The sequence below is a fragment of the Stegostoma tigrinum genome, chromosome 20 (genome assembly GCF_030684315.1).
Source record: "Stegostoma tigrinum isolate sSteTig4 chromosome 20, sSteTig4.hap1, whole genome shotgun sequence".
In the NCBI taxonomy this organism is placed as follows: Eukaryota; Metazoa; Chordata; class Chondrichthyes; order Orectolobiformes; family Stegostomatidae; genus Stegostoma; species Stegostoma tigrinum.
In genome coordinates this window covers 27,542,467-27,556,961 of record NC_081373.1, presented here as the reverse complement: position 1 = coordinate 27,556,961, position 14,495 = coordinate 27,542,467, and the positions used below count along the sequence as shown (strand labels likewise).

At 36.2% G+C, this 14,495-nt stretch overlaps 1 protein-coding gene across 8 annotated transcripts in view; it reads left to right on the top strand.

Annotated features, from left to right (window-relative positions):
• The window catches only part of LOC125461710 (arginyl-tRNA--protein transferase 1), a 248,655-nt gene that overhangs the window by 34,013 nt on the left and 200,147 nt on the right, over window positions 1-14,495 (top strand). For 5 of the 8 annotated variants that reach the window (XM_048550765.2, XM_048550766.2, XM_048550764.2 and 2 more), the window contains 3 exons: window positions 3,754-4,004; window positions 6,047-6,175; window positions 7,556-7,684. In XM_048550765.2, the coding sequence (XP_048406722.1) occupies window positions 3,754-4,004; window positions 6,047-6,175; window positions 7,556-7,684 (509 nt within the window). The remainder of the gene's footprint in view (window positions 1-3,753; window positions 4,005-6,046; window positions 6,176-7,555; window positions 7,685-14,495) is intronic. The other 3 variants (XM_048550771.2, XM_048550768.2, XM_048550767.2) reach the window with 2 other exon arrangements.

The window sequence follows — 14,495 nt, the reverse complement described above, 5'->3', positions numbered from 1 at the left end:
TGTATTCCCCATGGTTAACCCACCTAGCCTACACAACCTTGGACATTACGATCAATTTAGCATGGCCAATCCATCTAACCAGCATATCTTTGGACTGTGGGAGGAAAGTGGAACACCCGGAGAAATCTGCATGGTTCATAAGGAGAATGTGCAAATTGTACACAGTTGCCTGAGGTTCCTAGTACTGAGACAGCAGTGCTAACTGCTGAGCCACCAATCTGCCTCCGTTGAAAGATTCCCCATCTGAATTTTATTCTAAGTTTCCCAGCGATTATCTCCTTTGACAGTTCAGTTTAGCTCATTAGCTGCATTCCTAGCGTCGTCATCACAAAGGAACTTTGTGTAATCTTTTGAGTTTATAATTTTAGTTTGTTCCAATAACTTATGGTTAAATATTTGTTACACTTCATAAAATCTTCTGCCTTGAAGAGCAAGGCATTGCTCCATTCATGTTGGGGTCAATTTGTGTTCAACAGCATCTTGAGGTAAAAGATGTTTCGGTAGATTGGAGGAATTTGATTTTGCTGTGATGAAGTTATTCAAGCAAGAATTTCCAAGTTGCATTTCAAGAGAAGAGCCACTAAATACATGGTCATTGCTGTCTAAGAACAATTATTTTTTCAACACTTATATGATAGAGCTTTTGTTTATTCATGTAAATCTTCAATTTTTTAAAAGAATTGAAAGTGATGTATTTAACTGTATGTCCAAATCTGTCAGTTATTGGCTTACTCGGAGAGAACAAAAACATGTTTTTTGGAACTTCATGGCTTTTGGGTTGACTTGTGATATTTGTAAAGCTCAAACTAATTTTCATAAGAGCACAATTTGAACAGACGGTGTTATACTTTGGGTAAAACTTATGTCAGAAATCTTGGAATTAGTGATACCAAGTATGTCAGGAAATCTGTGCTGGCAGTGGATATATAATTTATACAGATCAAGAGCCCAGAAAGATAAGTAACCATCTGGTGCAAAGGTAAATGATAACATGGTGCAACTGGAAAATAGCTGAGAATGTGAGTTATAAGATCTAGTTGCTATGGCCACGTAGGGACCATTAATGTAGGAAAGGAAATATATTCTGCTAAGGGACTATTGGAAATAGGAAGTAAATTAGAAAGAAAAGCATCTCACAACATCTTAATTTTGAAATTGCTACTTGAGTCACATTTTACTTGTTTAGAGATAGGCAGATTAGGACGGTGAATGTTGTCTGATAATATTAGAGGGAAGAGTGGCTCTATTTCTTTGGGTATTTCCATTGGTACTTTAACAAGATGTGCTACTTAAATCTCCACTTGAACCAGCGTCCTAGCCACAGTCCTAACAAAAAGGATAAATAGGGCTGGTGATGTAAATTTATCTTGTAAATAGGTAGTTGGAGGGTGGAGGTGAGATCTGGTGAAATTGACCTAAGTGCGAAGACAAAAAAATTAGAAATTGAGAGTGAAGGTCAGAGCAAGATGAGGAGGAGGTGGAATATAAATAATAAATTCAGAGGTGCAGTTAGAGAAGCATAAAAGGAGGGGTACAAGTTAAGTGAAGAGAACTCCTAAAAATGCATGAAATTCCTGGGCACTATTGAAAATAAAACCTGGAAAGGGGAGACGATAATCCCCAGTGACAAACTGGGTGTGGCAGAAATAATTGCAATGTATGAAGCGAGTTAGGCGAGTGATAACATGTTTGTGTGTACGTCAAGTCTTTCAGTTAAAGTTAACACGCAGCCAAGGTATTTGGACTTATAACAAGTTTTCAGTAAGGTACTGCATAGTAGAAGCGTCATTAGTCCTCATCCATTGTCACACTCCTCTGCCTGAACCTGTTCCCATTTTGAACTGCCTCCTTTGACTCCACTGTTCCAACTGGATGATTATTGCTATGAAAGTGTGTATGAATCCTAGATTTTTTTTTTGGTCTGTCGTTTTTGTAGTCTTAGTCCTAGACGTTCTCGTCCTGCATGGAACCCTTTCCTGATCAGAGATAATGGGAACTCCAGATGCTGGAGAATCCAAGATAACAAAGTGTGTAGCTGGATGAACACAGCAGGCCAAGCAGCATCTCGGGAGCACAAAAGCTGACATTTCGGGCCTAGACCTTTGCTGAACATTTTTTCCACCCCCATATATTAGTGCTATTTATTGCTGTTGCTGTAAACTGGACAATTTCATCGACATTCCTTTTCAATTTCCACCTTTTTAACATATCTATCCAATCTCCAATCTTACCCTTTCTTAACCTATCCTTTGAAATTGAAACATTGAGCAAATATGCATTATATGCCCCTTGATTCTGAAGCTACCTTAACTACGTTTTCTCCCACCTGACTTTCTGTAAGGACTTCAACACATTCTGTCAGTTTCTCAATCTGTAGTTGCACCTGCTGTTTCTCCCTCTGACTGACTGGGCTCTTGATCCTGTCCATTTCATCTTCAACGTTTGTCATCTGTTCACCTCCTGGCCAGGGCAATGGAGTGTTTCTTCCTTCTTCACTTCTCCATCCCACTACCATTCTGTCCTCTACCTACTGCATTGCTCCACTGTAACTCACATTAAATTTTTAAAAGTAGCATTTTATCTTTCTTCATTATAAATTCTTCAGTTTCAGAATCAAAATTTGAGTTCCAAAAATTTCAGATTGTAATTTTTGACACCTTTCTCTTTTTGGGAGGCAACTCCTTGTATTTAGTCTTTTTCCGTTTATATCTCCTTGAGACGCATTTGTTTAGTTACTTGTCTGGTTATTATTTCCTTTTGCTTTGTAACATCTCCCCTTTTGCCATTTAACCTCTTCTGCCATCCATTCTGTCAGTTTGAACTGGACTGCAGGTAATTTTTGTCTTAATTGACCCTGAGCTATGCTTCCAGTTGTAATTTGACAGCATCATTTAAGATTGACTGTCTTTTTAAAAAAAAATCACCTCAGCCAACTCCACATGAACTTGTCTTTTTTACAGCTATGTTTGACTAGTTCAGTGGACTGAAGTGGTATCCCACTTTTGACTTTTTTTTTCGTTTAGAAACTTGAGGCAATCCAAAACTATGCTGTCCATGTCCTAACTTGCATCACCAACCAACATCCCTGAATTTGCGAGTGAGCATTGTGGTGGTGTTTAAGCAGGTACCAATTTTTAAAAAAAAATTCGCCCTTGCTTTAAAATTCCTCCATGGTTTCACCCTTCCCCATTTCCATAACGAGCTCCAACTGCAGAATCCTAAAGTTCTGCAATCGTCTAATTTGGGCCACTTCAACATCCCATCACAGGCCATGCCTTCCATGGTCAGCACCTACACTCTAAAATTGCCTTCCTGAACACCTCCAGCATTCAACCTGTTGTTTCCTCCTTTTAAAGAGGTTGTTTTAAAATCTATCTCTTCAATTGAGCTTTCAGTCATCCATCCTATCACGTAACATTGCTTGATTTTGGGTTCTTGGCGCACCTTAATTAAGCTAAAAGAATTATATGAATAGAAATTGTTGATTGAACTTCATTATTGCTATCCAGTCTCTAAACTGGTTTAAAACCCATTGCATCAACCTTTTCCAGTCCTTCTGATAGGATATCAACTTGAAATGTTCACATTTTTGGATAGAGTGAGTTAACAGACCTTGGTTATGTATCTCCAGCATGTTAGTATTTCAGCTTTCCACTATATGCAGTATTTCTTTTCACGCTTACCTTTTTTTTGTATTATGTCAAATTTTTAATCCCATTTTAGGATTTAACCACTTTTTTCCCCTCTATAAAGGCAGGGGAGCAGATCCAAATAAACCACCTTGTCGCAAAGCAAAAGATATTCGGAGAGAGATGAAACTGAAAAAACTGCTTCAGAAACAGCAGCAAAAAGAAATGGTAGATGTATCCCAGCACCAAGAGCCCTCCTCTTCCAACCCTTGCACTCACCCTCTGGAGCACCATGCCACCCAAGTAAATAAACCAAAATCATTGGAAGAATTCATTTCTGAGTCTTTAACTCCAGATGCAGTCCATAAGCTCGAGGTAATTTTGAAATTTCGGTTTGGTTTATCTTACTGGTACTTTGGTCCTTTTTAATGTTGCTGTACTTGTTTCAGTATAGCATATTTCAGATACCATGACTTGAGTATTAATATTGTCAGATTGGTTTTCAATACAATACTTCACAACATTTTGTAGTTTAGGAGTCATGGTCAAATTATTCAATAAACATTAATTTCACCCTTTATAGACTTTTCAAAATTTCCCTTTTGGGGTCAAATTCGATGAATGCTGAATTGATTATTAGTTTGCCATCATTGCAATTTAAGAATTTGAGCAGTTTTTCCAACTAAATTGATGACATTTACAATTAGTTTTAATGCAGAATATCAAAATGTAAACGCCATGCGTTGCTAAAGGTTTTTCTTCTCAACTCAAAACTGTATATTCATAGCTTATCATATTTTTATCCATATTTGCTCTGAAATTATTTGAGATACGCATGTCCTTGCAGTATGTGGGTTTATACAAGAAAATAAAACGGTTATTGTGCCATATTTTTATGTATTTTGATGCCTAATGCTTTCCAAAATGTAGCAAGTTATTCTTGGCGATGTTCAATAAAATTTCGTAACAAACTAGAGAAAATGTAGTTGATTGTAGCATTAAAACGTCTCATATGTGCTTTTCTAAAATGGCATAACTTGTCGCATTTTAATTAAAAATCTTGTATATAACATTTGTAACTTTTTAAACATTTTCATACGACACAAGGAAAAAATATCACGATGGAAGGAGTTGCATGTTTTTTTAATCAAAATGCTAACAAGCAGAAAAATCTTACTTTTCGTCATCTCACTAGTTACTAAATAAAATGTTAGCTTAATTGATATGATCTGTCACCTGTTAACATTCCTTGTTAACTTTTTCAGTGATAATTGCATCCAAAACTTTGTTAAATTTAGATTTTTCTGATTCCATGTAATGCCTGTTTTTCTCCATGAAACTGAATGAACCAAGCTGGAAACTGATAAAACATGTAAACTTTTAAAAGCTATTTATTTATTGGTATTCTCGCTTGTTTATTAACTTCTATTTGACCAATTTTTAAAATTTTGTAAATCACTTGATCACATCATTATGTCTGTGAGATTTCCCTAGATAGTAACAAATGAAATTTCACGCTTGCATGATGGTAAAGGTAGTTGGTCAAAGGTATAATTTGGTATGGACCATAAATCAGAAAAATAAATTAACAATTGTGCAGTTATAAATAAATGGCTTAAAATCCCTTAATAAATCAGTTAAGGGCAGAATTAATGTGCCAGCTTCTAAATGCAGAGTTGGAAAATCAGTGGGCCTCTTTGCAAATCTCCTTGTCTATTCAAGAAGCTTAAAATTAAGCATTATTCTGTTCACCAAATCGCTATATTAGTTCTGTTGAACACCACTGAAAACATTGGATGCAGATATTCATGTTTCTTTAATTTGCATGATATTCAGAGCATATTCTTGTTACATTTAAAGGCATTTTTTTCATCTGCAATTCCCAAAGGAACTGGTATGCAAAATATTTTTTTAAAAGCAGAACTATTACGAACAACAGCTCGCTTGTTCATTTCCAATTTGCTTAATGATTCTTTGCATTTTTTTATGCCATATCTTAATTTAGTCATTTTGGAAAGAGATCAATTTAAGGTATCTATCTGGAAGCTAAAATTTTGAGTTGCGAAGAACTATATTGAATTGGACTTCTACTACTGAACAACCGCATTATATAGGGCGTTGGTAATGGTTCAGAGCATTAGAATAATGATGTTCTCAAATGGGTAGATGTCAGAACTGAATAATATACCATGATGCATAAAAAATCTCGTAGATTTTTTTAATTGTAGAATAATCAATTTACAGTAATTTTAGTATTTATGGTAAATAAAGTTAATGTGATAGTACAATGCTACACTTTGAATCTAATGTTATAACTGAGGTCTTTTTACCTAATTATTACGAAGTTGAGTTAGGTTTTTCTGTAGCTATTCAAGTACCTTGCTTTAATAAAATGCTTTTCTTTTTGCTGCCTGAAGGTGAGACTAGTGAGGTCATCTCCACCAAACTCCCAGTTCAAAGCAACTTTTCAGGAATCTTACCAGATCTATAAACGGTACCAGATGGCCATTCACAAGGACCCCCCTGATAAAGCAACTGAACACCAGGTCAGAATAAGATGTGCATAATTCATAAAATTTAAGAGGTAAAGCAACCAGCCTAGTGAAAGGATTATCACTTAGATTCATGTCGGAAAAAAAACTACAGTTAATAGTTCTGTTTCTAAACCATGTCAGTGATTACTCCATAATATATAAATGAAGGCACTGCTAAATTAAAAATGAAATTTAAACCAGTGAGAATGAATATACCAAAAAAGAAAATCATGTATAAAATGTTTGTATATCCATAAATAGTGCAATTTCTTGAAAAAACTATTTTGTGATTTGATCAAGACAATGATAGGACTTCAAAGCACTGACGTTTCAATTTTCTTTTTGATTTGTAAATTAATATTAGGAACCATACAGCATTTATGTTAATGTAAAATAATGCTGGTCTCAATCTGAAACTTTGTCCTTGGGAGGACCTCTGCTCATATGTAGTTGTATCAAAAGGCCTGAACCACCAGTTTTATTTGCTGTGGGCTTTGAGGCAGGATTATATGCGTTAACCATTTAAATTAACAAAAAACAGTTCCCACTGAGAAGAGTACATTAATTTGTCTCAGTAAATTGATGCTCTAACTAGGTAGTGACCTAATAATATATTTTGAGTCCTTGGGCAGAGTTTGGAACTTCTATTGTAGAAAAGATGTTAAAACAGTATATATTGTACAGTACTGTAACTATTTCCATCTCCTCAGAAAAGTGCAACTGGACAGTTATGGAGGTTTTTGATAGGCTGCATTGGGAAAGGCTATTTCTTTTGTTGATGAGTGATTAATTTAAAAGAACCATGAAAGAAATTGCCTCACCTGCTTTTCCTTCAAGCCTGATTCAAAAACCATTACATATGGATGATCCTAAACTTGTATATGATGTGCCCTAAAATCCACAAAGGAACTGACGGATATTTTAAAAACGGAAGATCTCCTCATTTTGATCTCTCCTGCAGCTTTCATTTTGCCACTTTGTCAAATGAGCAGTTCTTTGTTTATGAAGGAAGAGCCAGGCAGATTAAAGTTTCCCCACCTGAGTTGAAGCCAATTTGAAAGGCTTGGTAGCAACTTGAAAATTTAGTCTGTATTAGATATAAAATTACAAATCGGCTGCAGATGAAAGTGCATATTGGCAAAGCTGAGCATGGAATAAACAAATTTATGAATTAAAAAATTATTCACATTACTTTGACACATTATATTGGGAATTGGATACATAATAATAGGTTTTTGAATTGAACTGGATTTGGAGGAGAATCTGCACTAATCTTACCTTCAGTGGTAAAATCACATGGTAATTTTTCAAGTTCACTTTAGCTTTCTGTTGTCAAAGTTTTTCCAATGATTTGCCTACTTTGCAAATTTACATGGATCTCCTGCTCTGAAGGTGAAACTAGTGCCAGTTTCCTTCGATGACCCAGATTTCATTGAATCCTTTAACCAATCAGCAGCTTTGTATGCCAAGTATCAGATGGCTGTACACCACGATTCACCTGATGAATGTAGTGAATCGCAGGTAAAACTCTCTCTTTTTGCATTTGTTATTTTACTGTTCTTATTAAAATGTAATTATTTAAATAACACTGTTTGAGAGGGAATGTACTTTGTTACAAAGCCAATTCATCAGCTTCATTTTCTGCTTCTGTGTTTTGTTCTTCATATTTTTTCATGATTATATCACATCATGAAGACTGTGCCACGTCTTTGACGCTACATAATCTTTGATAAAATGGACGTGATGGTCTATACAATGGTGCTATATTGGGAAGGAAGTTTATGGAGGTAGAATAATTGCTCCGTCACTGTATATCTATGTTAAAGATAGATATGTGATCATACCTATTTGTTAAAGCTATCTCTTGTACATCTGCATTGTGGTTATACTTATTTATATTATACATACGTATATCCTTCTACAACAAAAGTTATTATTGAAAAAGGCACATCTGGAACTCTGAACACCATGGTGACTGATCACGTGTCACTGTATCTTTTACTGGTGAACCAGTTTTCTAATGCAATGGAATGTTAGGTATACTTCAAATTTGTATGTCTCAAACCCTGTTCTGAATATTAGGGTTGCGTAAATAACATAACATCTTGATTTGGTGATTGTTCTGATTATAGGTTGACAGCCTGTTGTATTTGAAGTTGTCCCAAGCTGTATTTCTGTATTCAGGCTTAGAAACTAAGCTGTCACAAAAATGCTTGAGATAATGACCAAAACGTTGGCATTTATATGCGCTCTTGTGAAAGCTAAATTTTGAGTTATCAGCTCGTGTTTCTTTTTAAAACTAGAATTAGTGTGCCCTGTTGTTTCATTTCAAACTTTGCAACATTGATAGTTAGAAAAATAACAAAAGTTAACAAAGTTGCATTTTTAAACAGGCAATGTATTTTACAATGTAATTAATATCTTCTCAGTAAGGCAATGCCTGGGAAAAAAAGTCTGTTGGGGAAAATAGTGAACACTGAATTGCATATGTGATGTTCATGCTAATATGTGGTATTTTATATTTATTTTGGACAAATCATATGCCTCTTGTCTACCAAAATTACAACTTGAATGCTAATTTTGTTGCAAAATTGTGCAATGTCTAATTTATGTCCCCCCTGTTAACGTTGTAATGTTAATTTTTAGCTCAAAGATACAAGTTGACAATTATGTAATTATTCTTGAAATCGCAAAACTATTTGTATTCGGTTTAACTGTTTAATTTTTTTTAACCTAGCTCAATATGACATAGCCTCAAAATGTAGAATCTTGTGTTGCATTTTCATATAAATCTATATTTTCTCAAATTTGTCAGTTTTAAATTATCTTGCTGATTTGCTCAGTGTCTCAGAAGCCACTAAATTTAATCCCTTCCTTCAAACGCAGTAGTTTTGCATAGCTTGGTTTTATCTGTTAATGTAAACATTTTACTTGATTATCGTCATGGCATTTGAACTTTTTTTTCAGTGACTGGACTTTGACTTCTGAGTATCACATCTTTCCCATTATTTGGCTGGTTTAGTTTAATAATTTGCTGTGTACTTCTGTATCCGAAGAGCTTTGACTTCCATTTTCAGAAAAGGTGTACAGAACCCACTGCGTCTACTGATGTACAATGTTAGATTGATTCAGTAATGGTCTGTAGCTTTAATTGAAGATCAGGTACACACTGGCACTGATTTTCTGATCACCAGGGAATCCTTATTCTATTGTGGATGGAGTTGCATAGTTGGACCTGTGGAATCTCCATTGTATTAGACTTTGGGGGACTTGCCCAGGAAATTGAAGACTGCACTATCCAGGAGTCATCTTTCAAGTCAACGAATTTGGATGATTCTGATGAAATTAAATAAAATAGCAAGTCAGGAAAATTTTAGATGATGGAATAGCCTAATTTATGAGTAGCTGTTTGATAGACACTTTCTCGCCACACATAGGGACGCACAATGCACCTATAGACCCTACTTTTACCCATTCTCCTCCCCTCCCCCACCCACCTTTTACCTCCAGGTTCTGACACCCTTTTCTCTGCTTCCCATCCCTGACCCACACTTCTTCACACCTCCATTTAGACTCTATTTCTATCACCCACACTGGCCTACCCTAGTCATTGCATCGCTTACCTCACCTCCTTGTCATCTTACTTGGCACCCTACTTAGCGGGTGCTCTACCCCCTATTCATCTAACATCTATCCCTCCAGCCAGCAGACTACCTATTTGGCACTTAGTTGGTACCTAATCCCCTATTCATCTGGCATCCTTCTCACCTTTAATGTCTGACTTAGCTGATGGCACATTATCCCCCTAACCATCTGGCTCTCCCAGCACCCTAACTTCACGTTTCCAATATGTACTTACTGTTTATGAACAGCAATCAAAATGGCTCTTGGTGCCTTGAAGTTTCAGAATATGGCATTTGACTGTTGTGGAAATAGGCCATGTTTAGCCTTCTCCCAATATTTCTGTACAAGAAAAAGATTGCCAGAATGGAAGTATGGTTCCATATTTCTGAAGGAGTTCTGATTTGAATCTCCTCTCAGAAATGCAGAACTCATGTATTTAGTTAAAAAGCGGGGCTTAATTGCCATCTGTGATTAGCAGTCCTCAGAAAATTTAGTCCACTATTTCCAATTAATCAGATCTTGATCATTTACAATTTCAGTATAGCTAATGCGTAAACAGTTATGCAAGTTTGTTTGTGGAGGTGATTCTGAAAGAATTAATGTGCATTTAGAGAGGTAAGGAATGATTAGGAATAGTCAATGTGATTATGTGCAAGGGAAATAGTGTTTCGTAAACTTGATTTTTTTTGGGAAGTAACCAAAAGATTTGAGTGCAGTGATTGAAGTTATTTACTTGGACTTTTTTCTTTGACAGTTTTCAGCATAGTAGACTAATTTAGTGAGGTTAGATCACATGAGATTCAGGGAGAGGCTTGCCAATTGGACACAAAATTGGCTTGACAGTAGATGATGGTCACGGAAGGTTGTTTTTTGGACTGGAGGCCTGTGATCAGCAGTGTGCCACTGGGACCAGTGCTGAGTCTACAGCTTTTTGTCATTCTATGTAAATGATTTGGATGTGAATATAAGAAGTACAATGAGTAAGTTTGTGGATGACCCCAAAATTGGTGATATAGTGGACAGCAAAGAAGATTATTTAAGATTACAAAGAGATCTTGACCAATTGGGTCAATGGTCTGATAGAGTTTAATTTGGATAAATGTGAGGTATTGAATTTTGGTAAAACAACAAGGGCAGGACTTGTACAGTTAATGGTAGGGCGCACTAGGTAGTGTTGTAAAACAGAGACCCAGGAGTTCACTTACTTAATTCTTTGAGATTTGTGTCATAGGTAGACAGGGTAGTTAAGGTTTTTAGCACACTTCGCTCATTGCTCAGACTCTTTTTTTTTCATTTAGGAGTTGGGATGTCATGTTGAGGTTGTACAGGTTGTTGGTGAGGCCTGTTCTGGAGTAGTGTACACAGAGCTGGTTATTCTGTTATTGGAAGGATTTTATTCAGCTGGAGATGGTTTAGCAGAGATCTACCAGGATGTTGGCAGGAATGTAATGTTTGAGTTATAAGGAGAGACTAGATAGGCTGTAACTTCTTTTCACTGAATTGAAGGGCGTGAAGGGTGACCTTTTATGGAGGTTTATAAAATTTGAAGAGTATTAGATCAGATGAATAGCAAAGGTCTTTTCTGTAAAGTAGGGGAGTTCAGAACTAAGGGGCACATTTGTAAGTTGAGAGGAGAAAGATTTTAAAAAGGACATGAGGGGCAATTTTTCTTTTTTTAACACAGTGGTTCATGTGTAGAGTGAACTTCCAGAAGAAGCTTTGCATGAGGTTACAGTCACAACATTTCAAAGATATTTGGATAAGTACATGAATAGAAATGGTTTGGAGGGATATGGGCCAAGTGCAGGCAGGTGTGACTAGTTTAGTTTGGGAACATGGTCAGCATTGGAGTGAAGAGTCTGTTTCCATGCTGTGTGACTCCATTGCCTAATTTTAGGAAAGGAAGCCCAAAAGAAAGAAAACCACCATTACCAATGCAGTATATGGTTGGGCTTTTGAAAAGTGGAGGAAATGCTGTTGGGGCTGGATTTTCTTGTTTCAGGAGACGAAGTAATTAAGTTGAAGGACCGATTAGTGTGTTGGGTTAACAAGTTGACTTGGCCCTCTGGCACTAAGGTTTGAATTATAAGTCTTTATGCTTGCTGCATGTAAGCATCTGAAGTTATATGATTTTAATTTCAAGCCAATTGCTCACACGATTAAATGTGCAATTAACCCTTGAGTGCAGTTTGATATTCTTGGACAGAAGTGCGGTAAGAATGATATGGGAAATTGAAATTGAATGCAAAAGAAATAGCTTTCCTCTAAAGGGAACTTTCTGGTCAGTTCATCCATGCCCATTTTCCAGATGGTATTTGTTGCTTTTTCAAGATGCCTTTTAAAATTTTGCTTCTCAATTTTTCTTTTTAAAGGCTATTCTTCTTCACCCATTTTGTTTCTGGTAGTTAATGTTCTGAAATCTTCTGTATAAACTAAAGATAACGATTTTCCTGCAGTCTTTTGTTTGTGATCTTAAATATTTCCTCTCTACTTGGGTGTAATACTTCTGTCATAGCCAATGAGAAGGCTCTCTGCAAAATCACTTCAATTTTTCCATTCTTCTCTTTTATATCTTAGATGTGGAATCCCTCCAGCCCATGTGATTGAAGTCACAGCGTTTGGTGCACATTTCTGAGCATCACGCATCATTGATACGGAGCTTGTTAACATTTAGTTAAGTTAACAATTTCTGCAACATTTGAATAACATAAAATAAAACCTTTTGTAGAGAATTGACACCTAACATATGCTAACTAATGAAAAGAAATGACATTGGTGCTATAAAGTAACTCTGAGATTCAAATGACTTTTTTACTATTTTTAGTATGAACCCTTTCATTTAGGTAAGTGCAGTGCCAGTTGATCACTGAAGTGCCCATTCTCTGAGAATATTTACTTGATGAGTTGTCTGATATAATGAACAAAAGGGTGTGAAGTAATTAGCTTTCAGTCTTTTGGTTACTCGACACTTGAAAACCAGCAAATGTAGCAGAAATCCACAAGGATCTGACTAATGACCGAGGATGATTTAAGTTAGTGTTTCTGTTTTGCTGTATATGTGAACTGTGTTATCCTTGATGCGCCTAGCTGCACTACTCCAATTCTTTGTCAAGCAACAATTTAAGTTATCTGACAAAATAACATTGAAAGAGAATGTTTTCCATCAGTCAAGGAACTTTAACTTTAAGTTTAAAGGCAGGAAAGACTGGAATATTAATTGCGGAAAATAAACAGTGCTTTGTTGTTTTTCGTGTTAAAAAGGATTGTGCCTCAACTTTGCTTGTTTTAGTCTTTAAAATTTGTGCACAGTGAATAGTGCACCTATACTAATGAAAGAACAAAATATTAATTTTTGCCCATCATGAATACAAGCGTGTCAAGTAGAAATCCATGCACTGAACCATCGTGTCTGTAACACATTTTATACCATGAAACCCAACAGCTTAACAAATGGGGAGGTTTTGTCCTAATAGGAGTATTTCTAGACTGTTAGTCCAAAGACTCTGGTTATGTTCTGGGGTCCAAGGTTTGAATCCTCTCACGGCAAGTGATTGGAATTTTTTTATTATTGAATTCAAATTCAGAGTTCGGAGTCAAACGATGACCACAAAACCATTGCTGTTTGCTGGAAAAAGTAATCTGGTTCACTAATGTCTTTTAGCGAGTAGCTGTTTTCCTTACTTGCTCTGGCCTACGTGTAACTCCAGATCTACAGCAGTGAGATTTGATTTTTAACTGCTCTTGTGGGCACCTGGGGTGAGCAATAAATGCTGGCCTAACCAGCACCGTCCACATCCTGTGAATGAATTTTTTAAAAACATTAACAAACATTAGTGCAGGTTAAGTATATCTTTGAATTGGGAAATGAGCTGAATTTGTCTTATTTATGCACATCGTTATTTTTAAAGTGTAGATAGGAGGTTATTTATTGTTCAGTCCCTTTTATCAATGGCAAGTTAACAGCTTTTACTATTAAGGACAAATCTATTTTTTACATTGTTGTCTTGGATTAGTTGGATGAGGACTGGGCCTTGTAATTTACATATACATGTCTCATTTCTTTTTGCTTTGGGCTTGTTGGCCTGTTTGTTTGCTTGTTTTTGAGACGTTCCAAAATGTTTCTGTGGAGTACATATCTTGTACAGTTTGTATTAGAAATTAATAAAGAGATTTGTACATACACTCCTAACTTAGACCAGCAGCACACAGAGGAGACAAATCATGACATCAGCTGATATGAAATCAGTGCTGCCAAGTTGAAGTTCCGTGCTTCAGTCTAGATCCCTGTATTAACCTTCTATGGCTGAAAGACCCTCCACTCAAGTATTATTTACAATATTATCCGGTACTGGTTAGTTGCTGGATTTTTATTTCTTTAGCAGTTGCTATTGAATGCATTTTGGAATTTTTTTCATTTTTTTTAAAGCTTCAACTTTCAGGAAGTGGCTGAGCTGGTGGTGAAATTTCCTTCTGATGGCTGTGAGACTTGAACACAAGAGAGCATCTTTCACCCCTAAGGTGTTTTATTGAGCAGGACTAGCAGAATTAGAAGAGGCTACACAGGATAAGCTACCAGAAGAGAAGAGGTGGAGTTGAGGAAACCGACAGAAATAGCAGGAGAGACTCAGCAGGCCTGACTTCATCTGTGGAGAGAAGGCAGAGTCAATGTTGTGGATCCAATGATCCTTCTGAAGAGTCGCTGAAGCTG